The sequence below is a fragment of the Aquila chrysaetos genome, chromosome 8, assembly GCF_900496995.4.
Source record: "Aquila chrysaetos chrysaetos chromosome 8, bAquChr1.4, whole genome shotgun sequence".
Classification (NCBI taxonomy): domain Eukaryota; kingdom Metazoa; phylum Chordata; class Aves; order Accipitriformes; family Accipitridae; genus Aquila; species Aquila chrysaetos.
In genome coordinates, this window is record NC_044011.1 from 45,770,663 (window position 1) to 45,787,353 (window position 16,691).

The following is a 16,691-nucleotide window of genomic DNA, read 5'->3' on the forward strand; positions in this document are numbered from 1 at the left end:
CCTGTTTTTTCTAGGCAAGCCATGCACACATTCATGCATGCTCTAGTACTAACACCATGCTTCTGCAGCATTAGGTGTTTAGCAAACCCACAAATATCTGAAAATCTGAAGTTAAGGGTCCCTTGGCTCCTTTAATTCTCCTGCTTGTGCATGTTTGCACTGAGATAGGACCTAGGGTCTTTCTTTAAGTGGTCACGTAAACTCAGGCAGAATGAGAAAATTTCATTTTTCAAAGGCAGCTTATGAGGTGCTGTAGAAGAACTTCACATGCTGATGTTTTACAGGGGGGAAAAGAATAGAAGATGCTCTGCTTATATGTTCATAAGTTCTAGGCCTGATCCTTCTGAGAAGATGTGAACTGAAATCAAGAGGAAAGCCTTCCGTAAGACCAAGAAGAAGAGACCTGAAGAAAATAAACTCTGCTTCCTGCAAAAATTGCTATAAATGCCCTTCCCCCAACACATCTCACCTTATCAGCATGTCATCTAAGACCTCACTTCAAGGTGCAACCTTACCCTTTGCTTCTCTTGGTTTCTGTCCCTTTCTCGTACTACTCCAATGAATACTCTTACACACCAAAACTCCAGCAAAACTCTCCTTAGAAGAAACGCTGCAAGGAGTGACAGAAACCGGGCCTCCCCTCACTACCATCTTACAGCAGGAATATCACAAAATTAAAATAAATAACTATAATAAAAGCATGAAATTCTCAAGACATGCATGCTACTACTTAAAGTGACCACATCCTGTCAGGGTAAAATCCACAGTGGTAGAGAGAAACTATACAAGGCTCTCAGCACCTCTTCAAAGCCTCTGAGTGAAACCCCAAGTGCCTAAATTCTAAGCAGTTGGTACTGTTTTGTTGTGTATTAGGTTTGCTTCAGACTAATCTTCCTTCTTAGAGCAGGAACAATTCTACTACAGAGCAGCAGAGCTACTCAGTTTACCGACTCTAAAAAGACTTTCCAAGTGTTTTACTTGCGTAGCAAATGGGAGTTAGTACTGAACACCTCGAGTCGACAGCACCCAGTACTACGGCGTGATTGTAAGCTCATAGTAAGGCAAAATGCATTTGCATACAGATATTTGAGGGAAAATGAAGTAGCATTATAAAAATATCCCAATTACAAAATGCTTCTAACAGGTTTTTGCTGTGGTATATTAGAAAGCCATGATGCAATATAAATATTACCTAAATAGAGACCAGGGTATCAGGGAATATCATCATTTATGCCTTGGAAATTTCAGATGGTTTTGTTCAAAATTGCTTTTGAGGGACAGCAACATGGAAAGTCTCCAGTGAACAAGCATCTTTGTGATTTTTTTTTTTTTTTAATCTGGAGATGAAGAGTCTTGCCCTAAGAGTCAATGCCTTTTTGCCAGGAAAGGCGATCTCTAAAAGGCCAAAGCCAGGGCAATTTAAAAATGGCAAAACAGACATTTAAACTTACTCAAAAAGGAAACATGTTCTTAGTTCAAGATCTTGATGGCCAAGTTTCAGGACGAGAGGCGAACGCCTACAGTTCACAAATGACAAGAAACAGTGATTGCAATAGAAACCCTACTCCACCCTTTGCTATAGCAACACCAACATACAAGTTGTCTTCTCATGGAAGGAGACAACTGTGGTTGTCATCTACTCGAGTAATGCAAAATTTTCATTGAATGCCCTTCAGATGGTCAATCTCTTATGTCCAGAACATAAGGTTAAACATCTTTTCACAGAATGAAGGCAGCAGTTACACAAAAAGTGCTTTTTTTATTAACAGTCAGGCTTTGGCAAGTGTATTTAATTATTGTCCACATGTAAAGTGGAACTGAAACAACTAAACCAGTTTGAAACCACACCATTTGTTATTGTGAGGAAGTCCATGCATGGGCATCTTGCTGAGATTAGATGTACCCTTTTTTGATTTAATTTGAGGCAATGAAAACCAAACCCCCCAAACACAATGTAAATTAAGTCAAAGCGGGATGTTAACCCAAAGAAGATGTGATCTGAAGTATCTGGATGCATACAGTAAAAATGTTATTGACTATTTAAAATTAGTGCAAACACAAGCCATCCTGAGTTTCACTGGCTCCCAATCATCTTCTGCAAGTGTTGTTCACAGAATATGAACTGAATATGGGAATGAACTAATAAAGATTTGCTGCACTTCTTTCTCCATAAAAGACATTGCTCTAGAGGTCACTTTTCAGGCCAGCCAGTCCACCTCCCCTGTCAGGTATTAAACAGATTATTTGAAGAATGCAGCAAAAATTGCCTCCCACCACCTCAGTAAGTGATCTAATTCCCCTCAAGATAAATAATTATTTGTGAAGAAATAAAAACGCATTCTAGACCCGGTGCATTGGCTCAGCAACATCATATGTGATGTAAGTCACTGCATGATGGGGAAAGATGACTTACAGTCCCGAGTTGATCCCATAATATATGTTTATATCCGTGGAATTCCCTGAGCTTTGGGTTAAAAAACTCTGACAACAACTTCAATTCACACTTGCACGCCATGTCCACAAAGGATGCAAATGTAGCCCAGGATCATCATGTGATTGTGAGCCCTTAGGACAGCTCAAGGTTACAGTGGATTTACCCTTTTACTGCAAACTTACCCAGCAGTTGGGCAGGTTTGCAGTTAAATTATTCCACATAGGCAAAACCAGCCATGAGAGAGTCTGTCATCAAAACTCTTTCTGAATGGCATAAAAACATTAAGAGGAAAATACAGGCACAATATTGGGGATCACATGGTGAAGGGAGAGATTTTTATAGTAGACTGGACTCAGACTCCTGCATCTGCCAAGTGTGCAGTTAAAAGTCTTTGGCTCAATTAAAACAATTTGTCCATGGAATAGTTTTGCATAGACTTGAAAAAACAGTCACTTGTTTTGTTTAAATTGAAGACAACCACCTGGAATGCGTAGCCCTCTCCCATATCTATTCTGCGCTGCGTAGCATTTATCTCCTACACAGACAGGTATATTTCTGAGTTTACGGAGGGAAGCGCTTCTTAACCGTGCCGGTACACAGATTTCATCTGGTCCCTCACCGTGCTCTTGCTCTAGATAATGAAAGCTTTTTTCTGTGTTTTTCTTGCTCTGTAGTCACTCATGTGCATCTTTCTGCCATATTATTTCCCAACACAAATGCACAGCTTTGAGAGAAAACAGTGCATACAGCCTACAAGAGAGCAGATCTCACAATACGATTGCTTTTAAATTGCTTTCCTCTGGATACAGTACGGGTTTGCTTTACTATGTCCTAGAATATAGAAAACCTACCCTGAAGCACAGGTTATATATAGAGCTCAGCACATTAAAAACATTTAAGCATCTGAAGCCACATCCTCTCCCCTTGCCCTTCACCTGAGACAAACTAGGCAAGGTGGCCTAACCCCTTCCTTTTAGTGGTGAGCTGCAGCAAATCTGTTGATGTGTGGGTCTGATAGTCCTTGGAAACCTGCTCTTTTTCTCCCCACCAAGAAAAGTTGCAAGAAATCTCAGGTAATCCTAAGGGCACTACAGGAGCACTGATCTAAATGCATGGTCCAGAAAAGGGGTAAATTACAGGAGGCGGCAAACAGGACATGGGGACCTGCAGCAACTTGCTGATGAGCCTGGAACTGCTCAGTAAATGAACCCAAGAGGAGACCCTGGTATGTCTGGATGCCGTCTCTCTTAGCTCGAACAGCCAAGTTATTTTTGGACTACAAGTGAGGCAGGACAATATAAGAAAAGGCTGCAGAGCAGTCAGCGGGCAGATCCAGGAGCCGGGACAGTGACCTGGGATGGGGCCGAGTTCCTCCTTTCGCCACAGCGTCCCCAACGTGACTGTAGGCCTAGCTGCTAAGTGTCGCAGTTCCTCATCTCCAAACGGGGGGGGGGGGAGACACACACACTGAAGGGGGGTTAGCAATAATGCTTTGTAACACAGGGTGACTGGGGAGAGGAGGAGCTACCAGTAGGCACCACAAGCTACGTGGGTCATGGAAATACTTCAGCACCTTTCAGAGGATGGTGCGGGGGGGGGGCTCGTGGCCTGTGCAGAAAAGCAAGTCCATGTGTGCACCGCAGCAAACGTACAGATGGGAAATTTCTGCACTTTCACTGCACAATATTTAGGGCTCCACAAATCAAAGAAGGTTGTGGTGCACTAAAAGTATCCTGAATGAGGCCCGGGTTACTTTTGCTACAGATCTGAGGAGGTGATGGGGGAAATGTGTCTTATTCCTGCCATACCTCCCAAATTTTGTGCTTTCAACGCTCCTGCTTTCTCTCCTCCTTTCTGACATTCACCCTTTCGTTCCCTCCTTCTTTCCTCTTTCCATTTTCTCTTCCTGCCCATCTCCTTCCCTCCCCCTTCTTTTGAGACCCTTCCAAACAGTGCACTTGTCGCAAGCTGCAATCTAAGGGAGAAGGTTTCAGTTCCTGCCAGTTTGCAGCCTCTTTCTCCCCAGGTCAGCAAAAAAAAAAAACAACAAAAAAGAAAAAGAAGACTTTTAAGAAGAGATCAACACCCCACCCAGGCGATAGGCATCTTTCGAAATCCTCCAACTCAAACACACCCACAGCGTCTCTCGCTTCAAGGCTCTTCTGTTCGAGCTGCTTCTGTACTACAGTGCTCCCTCAAGAAGAGCCCGTAAGAACTGCACAAGGGTCCCCCCCCCAGCAAGAAAGCCAGCCCTCTGCTGCCTGGGCTTTGAGAAACAGCGTGAGCCACCTCTAGGTGCTTGGAAAAGGCTTGGTTTAGCTTTGCAGAGGCTGACGGACCGGCCGGTTGGATGGGGGTAAAGGAGGGGGAACCGCTCTCCAAGTCGCAGCAGCGTTCTCGGTTGCTCAAGGCCACCAGAGGTTGGTTGGTCCGCGGTTTTTTGCCACACTCTTTGCTTCCCCTTCCCCCTGCCTCGCCCCAAGTTAGGGTGAAGTTTCTCCTCCAAACCGCCCCGTCCCTCGCCCCCCCCCCCCCCCAAATAATAATTAAAAAAACCCGCTGGAGGAAACGCACGGGCGACCACCAGCACCAGCAGTGCCTTTCGAGCAGGGCCGGGCGAGGAAATCGGAGCCAGGGGCACACATCCGAGGCCAAGCTCGGAGCCGCTCTCGCCGCCGGCCCCAGCCTCCCCCCCCCCCCGGCACCCTGGCTCTCTCCGAAGCGCCTCGCAGCCCCGGGGGCAGGAGCTGTCACTGCCTTTCCGCCGAGCCAGGCGGGTCCCCGGGGCCCCCTCCTCGGTCCGGTCCCGTCCCGCCCCCCCCCCCCCCCCCCCACCTCCGCGGGGGGCAGGCAGGCAGGCGGCTGGCCCCGCACAGCCCCGCAGAGCGGGGGTACGAGCCGGCTCCCTGTCGGCTGCGAAGCCCCCCGGGCAGCGGGGAGGCGAAGGGGAGAGCCCCGACACGCTGCGAGCAGCGGAGGAAGAGGAGGAGGAGGAGGAGAGACCAGCCGCTCCGGGGCGGAGGGACGGAGCCGGACCCCGACCCCGGCGCCCCATCCCAACCCCCCCCCCCCCCAAAGGCTGGAGGGGTCCCCCAGCCCCTCCTGCCCCCCCCTTACCTTAATAGTGCCGTCCATCTAGAATAACTTCCAGCCGGTACCAGCAATATTCCACACATTGACCCGGTTTAGCCTGCAACCGAAGCCTCCTGAAGTTTTTAATCCTTCTCTCTCTTTTTGCTTTTCTCCCTGCCCTTCCAGCGGTTTTGCTTTTCTCTCTGTATCCCCTCTCCTCCTCTCTCCCTCCCTCCCTCCCTCTCTCTCTGTCTCTCTCTTTTTTTAACTTTGGTTGTTGCAGCAGAGCGAAAAAGAGACAGTTAACCGGATGAAACGTTTTTTTTCTGCTAATTTTGGGAAGTGAAGTCACTCGAGAAGGAAACTTTCGTCTCTCCGCTGGTCCTGCCTTCTTGATGAAAATATATATATTTTACATACAGGATATTTGCTCCATTTAGATAAGAAGGGGCAGAACAATAGCTACCTCTGTCAGCTCTTGTTTGTCGCTAAGGCAGCCAGTCCAACGCAGACCTTGCCTTGCACCCCAAACCGTATTAGCGAGCGCCGTGTGTCATCCCACAGTTCAGTTTAACATGTTTTTTGCAATTTTTTTTTTTTTCTTTTGGCTGGAGCAGCTTTAGCCTGACTCACTGAATTTCCGTCTCTTCCCACAGATTTTTTTATTAATGCGTTTTCCAGTCACAGGCAAAAATTAAGGGGAGAAAACCGTAAATACATTTCGGTCGCGGCAGGCAGAGAGAGAAAAATAAAAAAGTCTGGCGATTAAAACGTATTTAAAACATACTCCGGCCCCTCTCCTTCACGCCTCCCAGCAAGGAGCATGAGACGAGGGTCCAGTCCCTGCCAGAAATGAGCGGTAAGTGCAATAATGCAAGACAGACAAACGACTCCAGCAATTAAACAGGGGCTGGAAATGGGGCTGCAGGGAAGTGGAGGGTCTTTTCCACTTTCACCCCTTCCCTTCACTCCCAGTCGTCTGGAGGGTTGGGATATCGGGCTCTGAAGCAAAGATGCTGAGATGGATGAATGGATGGAAGTCCATCCATTTCATTTCAGGGGCGGGGAGTGCTTTCCCCAGCCTCCTCTCACAGTGCAAGTTTCTCGCTAAGCTGTTAAAACCCCACTCAGACGGGGGGGGGGGGGGGGGGAACCCAAACAAACCCAACCCCAAAACACTTTATAAGCTAAAAATGACAAAAAATTACAATAATTGTCAGAACAGCTGAATTTTCCGTTCCCGGATGCCGTGTCAGTATGGGCACTGCAAAAACACCCAGCCACCAGCCTTTAAATCTCATTTTAGATCTGACGAACCCCTGACGTGCAATACTCTCTTTCATTCAAACGGGAGCGATCACCAGAAGAGAAACGCGCTTTCCTTTTTCCGGGAAAAGCTGAAACCCTCCAAAGGACCCGAGGAAAGGAGAGAATACCCGCCTGTCCACTCACTCGCTTCCCCCCCCCCCCCCCCCCCACTTGCAAAAATAACAAGCAGCTAACAGCGGAACACATCATGCAACACTTTGGGCGTCCTTTATTCCCCACTTCTGCAAACTGCTGCAGCCCGAGGAAGAGAGCAGAGGGTGGAATAAAAGGAGGGTGAAGCCAAGAAAGAAAAGTGTCAAGGCAGGAGGACACTCCTGCACGTCAGATCTCTCGGTGGAGAGGATTACCTTGTCCAGTGCCAGTTGTGTCCAGTCTTTTTGTTTCCCCCTGTCTTTAGTCCAACCACGGGGGGGGGGGGGGGGGGGGGGGGGGGATCAAAATTATATCCAAAGTTATTCTGCACCCGCCCCTTCCAAAAGGGAAATGCAATAATGCCACTAGTGTTTCTACTCGGCTGCGGCAGAGATGCCTTATTAATACTTTATTTCTCCAAGACCGAAGCTGGCAGGAGAGAGCTGTAGATCCCCCTTGCCCCTCCCTCCCCTCCCTCCCCCCTCCTCTGAAATTAGCCTCATCAATTCAGCTACAATTTTTTAGTTCAGATGCAGACACGGGACTGAACGTGACCAGACCTGGAGGTTTTGGCTTGCTGCTTGCCAGCGATTGAGGCCGTCTGCAGCCAGGAGGTGAAGGCGGGGGGGGGGGAGCAGAGGGGACAGCCCGACCGCCTTCCCTCTCCCCCCACCCCCGTCCTCCCCCTGTCTGCTTTACAATCCAGGGGTCTGCGCTGGGGTCCCCGGAGAGCAGCACATCTGGATGCTGCTAGCGGGGTCAGGTCCCCCCTTGCCTAGGGCCACAAGAACTGGAGTTCAATTAAAAGAAATCACGGTTAACCCTTTGCTTTCCTCATTACTCTCTCTTTTTCCCTGCCCTCTGTCCCGTCCCCCCCCGCCTCCCGCCCCGCAAATACTCTCTTCCCCACTCCCCCTTCAGCGTTACCACATGGCAGGCTGCAGCAACCAGAAAAGCAAGAGGTTAAAGGGAAGAGTGAAACGCATCCTTTCAAAACCCAAATGGTTTCCTCTCTAGACAACACTCTCTACCAGCCTCGAAAAACAACGGGGGTGGGGGGTGAGGGAGAGGACAGGCTGAGGATCTTAACCGCGAAAGGAAGGGGGAAAAAAAAAAAAAAAAAAAAAACCTGGAAGGAACCTCTGTCATCCACGGACCTCACAGAGACTTTTGGTTTTAGGCTGCGTGACCGACAGGTCTTGGACGGGCTGGCGGTGGGGGAGAGGCGGGAAGCTGAGAGCGGCAGGGAGAAACCACCTGAAAACGTGCCCAGCTTATGGGAGAGGAGCCCAACATTTGCAGAACACCCTTTCCCCAGCTCCGGGCTGAAAAGCCAAACAAGTCCGGCACCCGCAGCGGATCCCCAGTGCTCCCAAAGGCTGGAAGGTGTCAAACAGACACCCTCCCTCCATCCCACCTTGAGATATTTTAGGAGCCCAGCTCCGCATTTTATTGCCAGACGGGCACCGTGACCCCCAGGGGCTTTTTTTGCATGTCTGAGGATGGCTCGAAATGAAGCCTCTTCGGGTCACTCGTTAGATCGGGTCCATTAGGGTTGATCCCTCCTTTACCTCTTGTGTTTAGTCTAAAATAAGATTTGCGAAAAGTCCAAGAGATAAGGTAATGAGCGAAGTTGTTAAACATTGTAACAGACAAGTCGAACAATCTACTATTTTCGTCCCAAATAATGTAACAATAGAACCTTTGCTTCATCTTTTCTTTTTTTTTTTTTTTTTCTCCCGCCTGAAAAAAAAAAACAACCCCAAAACAAAAAAACACCCTTGAAGTTATCTCAAACTTTTTGGAAAAGGCTGGAATATTCATAAACTCCGTGCGCCAAGCTCTGAATCATCCTAGGTGATTGTTCAGTGACTTTGGGTATTTAACTGTTTGAGAGGAAGGGAGCAAAGACAGGCAGGGGAAAGCAAAGACATCGCCGGGCACGGTGGTGATCCATGTGCGCAATTTTTAATCTGATGCTCAGCTTTTGGATGCATATGTATATACAGTAAAGGAATTATGATCTGTTTAATGTGGTTACCACCAGACATCTGGAAAATCATTTGATCTTGGCAACCACGGAAGATTTCAAATGCTTACATTGGGACAGGCTGGTAGAAATCAGTTACTCCTCAATTATTATTTTTTTTTTCACTCCCCTTATGAATGAAACGAAATTCTCGACCCAAGTTTTTAATTAGTTCAATATTGATCTCAAGCACTTGGCATGTCCCCACCTCCTCTCTTCGTCCTTATAATTGGATTACAACGACCGCAGCCTCACACAGAGAAGGTGAAAACGCCGGGTTTTGACGTGATCCGATTGAAATTAATAAGGAGATACTGGGGGAAGTTTGGCCCAGGACTATTTCACGTCCAGTATCAAAGGAGTTAACCCCTCGGTGTAGTTCAATGCCGGTCCTTCGCGGGACTACATAACCTCAAAGATATGGATTTTCTGTCTGTAATTCAGGCGGGATTAGCGGTCATCGCTTCATAATTAAAACCGTCTAGTTATTCTGTAGGAATAAACATAACGAAAACCTTCCCGGGCCTCAGCTGCAGGTTAGAAATATTATTTTCGGAGGATGGGAAAGGGGTTTGGCTTATATCACCCTCTCTTACCCGAACAACATCAGCTGAGCTCTCCTTAACCCCCAGCCTGGGACTGTGGCTTTGAACTAGCGCGGTAAATAGGGGAGGGGAGCCCCAGAAACCAGCAGCCACGCCTTGACTTTGTCGCTAGAAAGTGGCTCGTTTCCCACTAACTACCCGCTAACTGTGACAAAATGTCCTCTTTTTTTAAACTAACTTTTTGTATCTATATACACACACACCTTGCGCTAGGTATATTGTGTGTGTATATATTATATATATATATATGAAACCTCCTATATATTCTATCCTCTATAAACGTATTTACAATATTTACCATCATTCTTTGCCCGGAGCTGTATGAGCAGAATGCCAGCGTCTATTCTGCTCCGGTCTTTACTAGAGGGAAAATCTCCATCAACTTCAGTGAATGTTTAAAATTTCCGGGTCTGAGTCTCCTCTGGCACCGACTCCGTTGCAGAATGAAAAACGCAACGTGTTTTGTTTATTTTCTAAACCCACATTCTTACAAGCAAAAAGCCCAAACTACAGCCCTGGGATTTGATCCCCAGAAACGAATCCCAATTCTAAACTAAACTAATTGGGCAAACCTCTGCTTTTCAGCTACAGCAATAAAAAGGAATCAGTAGAGTTTTCCAGCCCCACAACTGAAGGATCGGGTCCCTCCTACCTCTTGGTCTACAGGAACAACCCATGGGATTTGGGAACTTGAAGCCGGAAAGTTATTCACTGCTAATCGGTACTAAGTAAAACATAATGTCTTAAAAGTGGTGTGGAGAAGATCCAGTAGCTTTGAAGCTGCATCGCAATTAGGCGAAGAGTGGGGTAAGCAGTGTCCTGGCTAGTTTTATTTGAGCTCCATGTCCCAATAAACCAGCCCCCGCCCTCCCTTCCTCCCCCATCCCGCAATTATTGAAAAGCTAAGGCACAAAAAAACAAAAATACTGAAGGCCAAAAAAACAGACTGCAGTGCACTAGCTCCAAACGTCTGGCCCCTCGCTTGAGGCCATAATTAATTTGAGATTTATTTTTATTGGAGAACCCAGTCTCGTCTGACCTTAGCCAAACAAGACTTCAGCGAGACCCTTGATGCGCTTGAATGGAACAGAATATTTCTCTCTAACTTCTCTTCAGGCGTCCGTGCCTGCTTTGAATTTGTTCCTCAGACTTCATATATTTGGAGATTTGCAGGAAAGATTTAAAGCATTTTTCCCCCTCAGCATTCACTTTCTTTTTCTTCCCTTCTTGCTCCCCTCTCCCTCCACACCCGCTCTCTTTCTAAACACAGGGCTGGGAGAGCATAGGAAAGCCTGGAATACAAAATTCCCTGGATCCAGCGTATTGGTGGGGGGCGTTTTTCCTGTAAATTGTGAAAGAACGGAGCCATTAGAAGGTCGCAGAGTTGGGGAAGGAAGGGGGGTTGGTTGCTTGAATGCTGCTGTCTAAAAGCGGGAGTCACTGTAAAAGCGTGTCCCTTGTGCCCAAGAGCCTGGTTTCTTTCAGAAAGCTCCAACGTGCTACATTTCCACGAGAGGAACAACGTTTCTCTCACCTTCTCGACCTAAATTCAAACCGTGTCTTGAAGGTAAAGAGGGGAAGAAACAATGCCAGCCCTTCCCCACGCAGCGCTGGGGTTGAGCACGGGAAAAAAGTCAGGCAGGCTTCGCTGGACACCGGGAAGTGGAAAGGGATTTTTCTATTTAAAATAGAGAGGTAAGTGCAAATAAGAACTAAATCCTTAAGCACCGAGTTGTCATGAGGCATTAATCAACGACTTGCTAAAGTCTAACAATTTAGCAGCGTTTCTGCCTCAAGAAATGAGCTTGGGGGAGAAAAAATAAATAGAAAAAAGGAGAACGATTCGGTATATATGTAGATTAATCATCACGAAGTGTGAGAATGATGTAAGAGTTCACAGCAGCTTCTGCCCACTTTACACCTGCCGACAAAGCTACTGCAATTCCCACCTTCTCTGGAGGTGTCTGGTCCCGTCTTCCCCAACCCAGTTGGGAGGAACTGAAATTCTGAGGTACGCCAGGAATTGCAAAAAAAAAATTAAAAAAAAAAATGCAGAAACGGATAATGCGCAAGAAGATGCTCCCAGCAGGAGCAACTCTACCTGAACTGGGGAAAAACCAGTCCACGAAGGCTTTGATTTTCCCTTTTCTGCCAGGCTAAGGCTCTCTAGCTGTTCTTAAGAGCGTGGGGCAGGTTTCTGTCTGTTCCACACAGCCGCATTTCCAGCATCCCTGCATCTCTGAGCACCTGTGGGACGGATGACCCGTGCACAGGTCCCTCGGCAGCTTCTTCCCCTCGGCTGATTCATCAGGCACCATCTCTGCTGCGAGATTTCTGTTGCAAAACCCCCCAAGAAATAACAGGATATTCTTTCCTTGCAACCTGTCCCCGAGCAGCCTCTGGCTGCTACTGCTCAGCGGGAAAGATAACGTCAAGGTTTGTCAGTAGCCTTCGTAGTGCCCGCTCCAAAGAAAAATCTCACTGTTTTGTCCTTCAAGAAATATAAAATATTTTAAAAAATCCCCTCTCTCTTTAGGGCTTCTGTAAACTTTCCAGGCAGAGTGAAAGCAAGAACAAACCAAATATTGTTTCCAGCCACCCAGACTATTTTGCCTCCATGAATATACTTCTTTGTACGGTCCCACAAACGTTATGGCTGCATGAAATCCATTTTTTTTTTTAAAGCGAGAAGTCCCGCCCTTGCACGGTGGTTCCTTCCCGGAGGAAAGTCCATCTTCGTGCCCTTTCAAAGGTCTGGGCTGGAGACAATTTTCCGCACCAGCTCGCAAAGGGGAGCACGCAAGTGGCCGGTCCCCAAAACCCCCAGGGGGTCGGAGTGGGGGGCGAGCACGCTGCCTCCCCCAAGCCCACTGGGCTTGCGGGGGTCCAGCGCCTTACCCGAGCTGTTTCTGGGGAACTGCCTTAATTATTCCCCCCCTCAGGAGACTGTTTTAAATATTATCCCCAGGCGTGGCAGAGGAAAGGAGGGGAAAAGCAGGGGTGATGCCAGGATACCCACTCCCGTGTGATGGGGAGAATCGCTGCCCTCTCCTTTGACTTCTCCTGCGAAGGCCAAGGGACTTTTCCCAGCCGGTCCTGCCTCAAGCTGGCAGGGCTGGTACCTGGAAAAGGGGCTCCAGAAGAAGGGAGGTTCATCCGGGCCCCGGGATGCTCTGCAGAGCCCCGAGAGCTTCAGGCGCTGCCTTGGGGAGGGAAGGTCAGGAGCTGTGTTTACGGGCTGGGGAACCGAAAGCAGAAGCAATGACTTTCCCTGTGCGAGGAGGGGAGTGATAGAAGAGGAGATAAGCGTTTGGATGTTGCCGAAGGGCAGGAGAAAAGCGCGGGTGAATAACACACCCCCAAAATTATTCTTGTACCGCCTGCCTTTACACACATTTTAAACCACAAACTGGCTGTGCAGAAGGGGAGCGAAGACTCCTGTGGCCCGGAATAGTTTGTGGCAATGGTAATAATTAAAAATTCAGTACTCAGAGGTCATGTTGCTTTGCTTATAGCCCTAATTCTTTCCATATCCCTACAGTCAGGATTCCAGTGCTGTCTTTTAAAATTTAATTTCCCAATTATATTACACGTTTCATTCTCTAAAGTCAAGTACTCGTGTTTAGATGAGATTAGCACCCTCTGATATAATGTAAATGATTAAGTACTTGCAGATCAGCAAGTCCCATAATGGTGTAAGGAATAGAAATACTTTATCAGTTATGTAGAATAAACCAGTAAGGATCAAAATGATTTTTTATATTTGAGTTTTCCTACCCCTCTATTGCGTTAAGGCCCATACAAAAAGTGTGTATGAGAGAAGATTGGGTAGTCCTGTCACGAGGTTATATAGGATCTTTTAACAGTGCTTTAGATACAGATCCATACGTCCTATGTGGTTGTGATGTAAACCAAGATTACAACACTGAGAAGCTGAACTTCGCCAGTATGACTCAACATAAACCACCCTTGTTAAAACAAGCCATTTTAAAAATGAAATCCTCCTCTTCCTCCTCCGGTCCCACCCCTCTCTTGCATTTTGAAAGCCATGACAAGAAAAACAGTGTGGCCTGAAGGTGGTCCTAGGCTATTTTGTACCCCAGGGGTATGACAGTGAATTTGTTGCTCCTGGGAGCTCCTGTGGAACAGGCTGCTAGCAACCCCCTCTCGGTCACAGCAGATAGAGTTGAGGTGGTTTTCTGTACAAGGCACACAATAAATATAAAGTTTATATACGTGGTGCCTTTGTTGAAGAGGATTTATAGAAGACATTGATCCCAATTTTGCTTTTTCTGCTGTGTAATGGGGGTAGTGTACACATCATCAACTGAGATCCCACAAAAGTAATAAATAAAATACTTCTCCCTCCCACAAGACAAGCAAATATGTTTTTCTGGAGAAGGAATGACATGAAAATAAAATAATAAAAAAAAAGACCTGGGAAGAGAGAGCAATTGGAACTCAACCTCCTGCTTTTCAAACTTCTTGCTCACCACAACTTGGGAAGTCCTCGAAGATCAGTGTGGGGAAGCAGGAAAGAGAAGGCAGGTGCTGTCTAAACCTGAACAGCGCCTTGTTCTTGCACAGCACTTCCATCCACACTTTAAAGATGGAGAAATGGAGGAACAGAGAGTTGAAGTGTCTTGCTCAGGAACACCAAGCCCGCTCTGTCAGGGCTTGGATCTGTACCCATGTTTCCTGACTATCTGCCTAGATCATTAGTCAGTCCCACCTCTTCTACAAATAAGCCAGTCATCGTCAGAATCTCTCTGTTGGCTCTGGATGCGTTCAAGACAGTAGAAGACGTCACCAAACGCAGAGGGGCCAGAGACTGACCTATCCCATGTGTTTAAGGTTCTAATTCTCCTGAATTTAACCATGTTCCTACTTCTATGAACAGCCTCGCTGGTCTGAATGTGCTACCCAGGTACCATTTTGCACCACTGGTACTGAGCTGCCCAACTTAAAACTTTTAAGGGTCAACGGGAGATATTTCCTTTGTCTTCAGAAGACTTTGGGTCAGTCTTAAGAGACTTCTGTCAAAATCCTGTTGAGTTTTTTAAGCACAGGAACAAGTCATTTCCCCAATGACATTGGTGTGAATGAAGCTTTACAGACAAAATACCAAAGACAAGGTCCTTGCCCAAAATAATGGCAGCTGATGATGAAGGGTTGTAATAAAAGGCAGAGTTCAGCATCACACAGCTCACTTAACCCTCCACTGCTGAAACACTGGATATAAGTCCAGCCTGAGGAGTTCTTCCTGGTGGATAAAACACATGCTTATGTGAAGGGAACTTTGTCCAAGCACTTTGCCTGCAGGATTGTACTTAATGAGAAGGCTATCCCGACACAGTTGCAGACAGACTCACTCAATCCTGCTGGAATGTTAAATTATTTAGGCCTGGATCTTGGTTCCACTTAATTCAAAAGGAATTTTGCTACTAACTGGAGCAGCGGCTGGATCTAGCCTCACAACAAAAGGCAATGATACCATACTATAGGATGTCAAAGGGCCTTCATCTCTTCATTGTAAACAGAACACATCTCAGATCATTTCCCACATACAGGAACTCCAAAGAGAAATTAATGCTAAAGCTGTGCACAGACTGCATAATGTGTTTCTTTTCTTGAACTTTGAGTGAATTTGCTTTCATGAGACTTGGATTTCATTTGTTTTCCACAGAGTTTCTATTCTTCCAGAATCTGGTCCAAAGCTATAAGAATTTAATAAGCAAAATTAAATCACCAACATTCCCTGAATCGCTGAGCTAGGAGTGTGATTTTGGGGGATATCAACTGAATATGGAATCTTGACTATTCCTGGTTGGATTTGCTCTAGAAACCTGGTCCAGAGAACCGCCCAAGTTCACCCAATCAGGGAATACAAGTAATGCCACATGACCCGGGAGTCATCCCACCAACCTTGCATTTCAAATACTAATACTCCTAACAAACTGCCTGCAAAATGAGCCATAGCTTAGGGATTATATACAGAAATCATTCAGTGAATCATTTCCAATAATGTGTATGTACCTGAAAGTCACAATTGGCACATGGATCATTGACTAAGGTGGTGGGGGGGAGGAGACTAAATTCCTGTAATAAATTATTCATTACAAATTATCCACCCAGCTCTAGTTAACACCCTTCTGTGTTTCTTCAGCCTGGGAGAGAAGAGGCTTGTGTTTTAGATTTTCCCTAAGTGCTGTTGCATGCAGGGTTTGCCTTAAACGTGTAACCCAGATGTCCCAGGCTTGGTTTATTTACATTCTTGGGAACTGTTGTGGAAAAAAACCTGTATAATGTCAAATATAATATAGTACTCAATTGAGTTATAAAGGGACAAGGCTGTGCCAACCCTTCTTTGGTATTTGGTTTAATCTTATGAAGAAGAAAGAGGCAGAATTGGCCCATCAAAATACATTCCAAGATCCATATTTTTTGCTTAAAAAGAAGATATACAAACAACTATTTAGAGTACAAGATCTAGCAGTATCTGGCATTAGCCATTATCAGTAAAACCAACTGAAGTCTGTTTGCCTACTAAATTGTATGGAAGCATTGCTCAAGGAAAACCATCAGTAACACTGTGAAAGAAATCCCAGTGTTATGTAGCATTTCCTGGTGTGACAATCCATTTCTGGTAACTGAAAGAGATGTTTTGGTTTAGCTCATTAAATATTTTTTCCCCTCTAAATCCATTTTGAAATGTACCTTTCAAAAAACATAACTTCACATATCATCTTGCATATTGAATTCAGTAGCTGGCACAGCAGAGAAGTAGAGTGATATTAAATGAAATTCAGCTCTGGTTCAAGACTAAATGGTATCTAGGAAATCAGAAAATTGGAAGCCAATTTAAGAAAACCACTATGATATAACATTGGTAGCACACCACCACTATCATATTGGTTTCAGAGCAACAAACCACTACTATAATGTAATTCAGGACACCCTCATTATAATACTAGTTATAGTATAACCCATCAAACCAAGCATCAATGCATTATAAAAGAAAAGACCACTTTAACATATTGTTGGTCCCTGATGATATAACTTTTGACTCAATGCTACGTATTTCCAGAAT

At 46.1% G+C, this 16,691-nt stretch overlaps 1 protein-coding gene across 5 annotated transcripts in view; it reads right to left on the minus strand.

Moving 5' to 3' along the window:
- The window catches only part of FLI1 (Fli-1 proto-oncogene, ETS transcription factor), an 89,301-nt gene that overhangs the window by 69,929 nt on the left and 2,681 nt on the right, over positions 1-16,691 (minus strand). For 2 of the 5 annotated variants that reach the window (XM_030022942.2, XM_041125127.1), the window contains exon 1: positions 5,552-5,894. The exons of the other annotated variants lie outside the window; for them this stretch is intronic. In XM_030022942.2, the coding sequence (XP_029878802.1) occupies positions 5,552-5,569 (18 nt within the window). In that variant the 5' untranslated portion in view covers positions 5,570-5,894. Of the gene's footprint in view, positions 1-5,551; positions 5,895-16,691 lie in introns of those variants that run through there. 5 annotated transcript variants of the gene reach the window in all.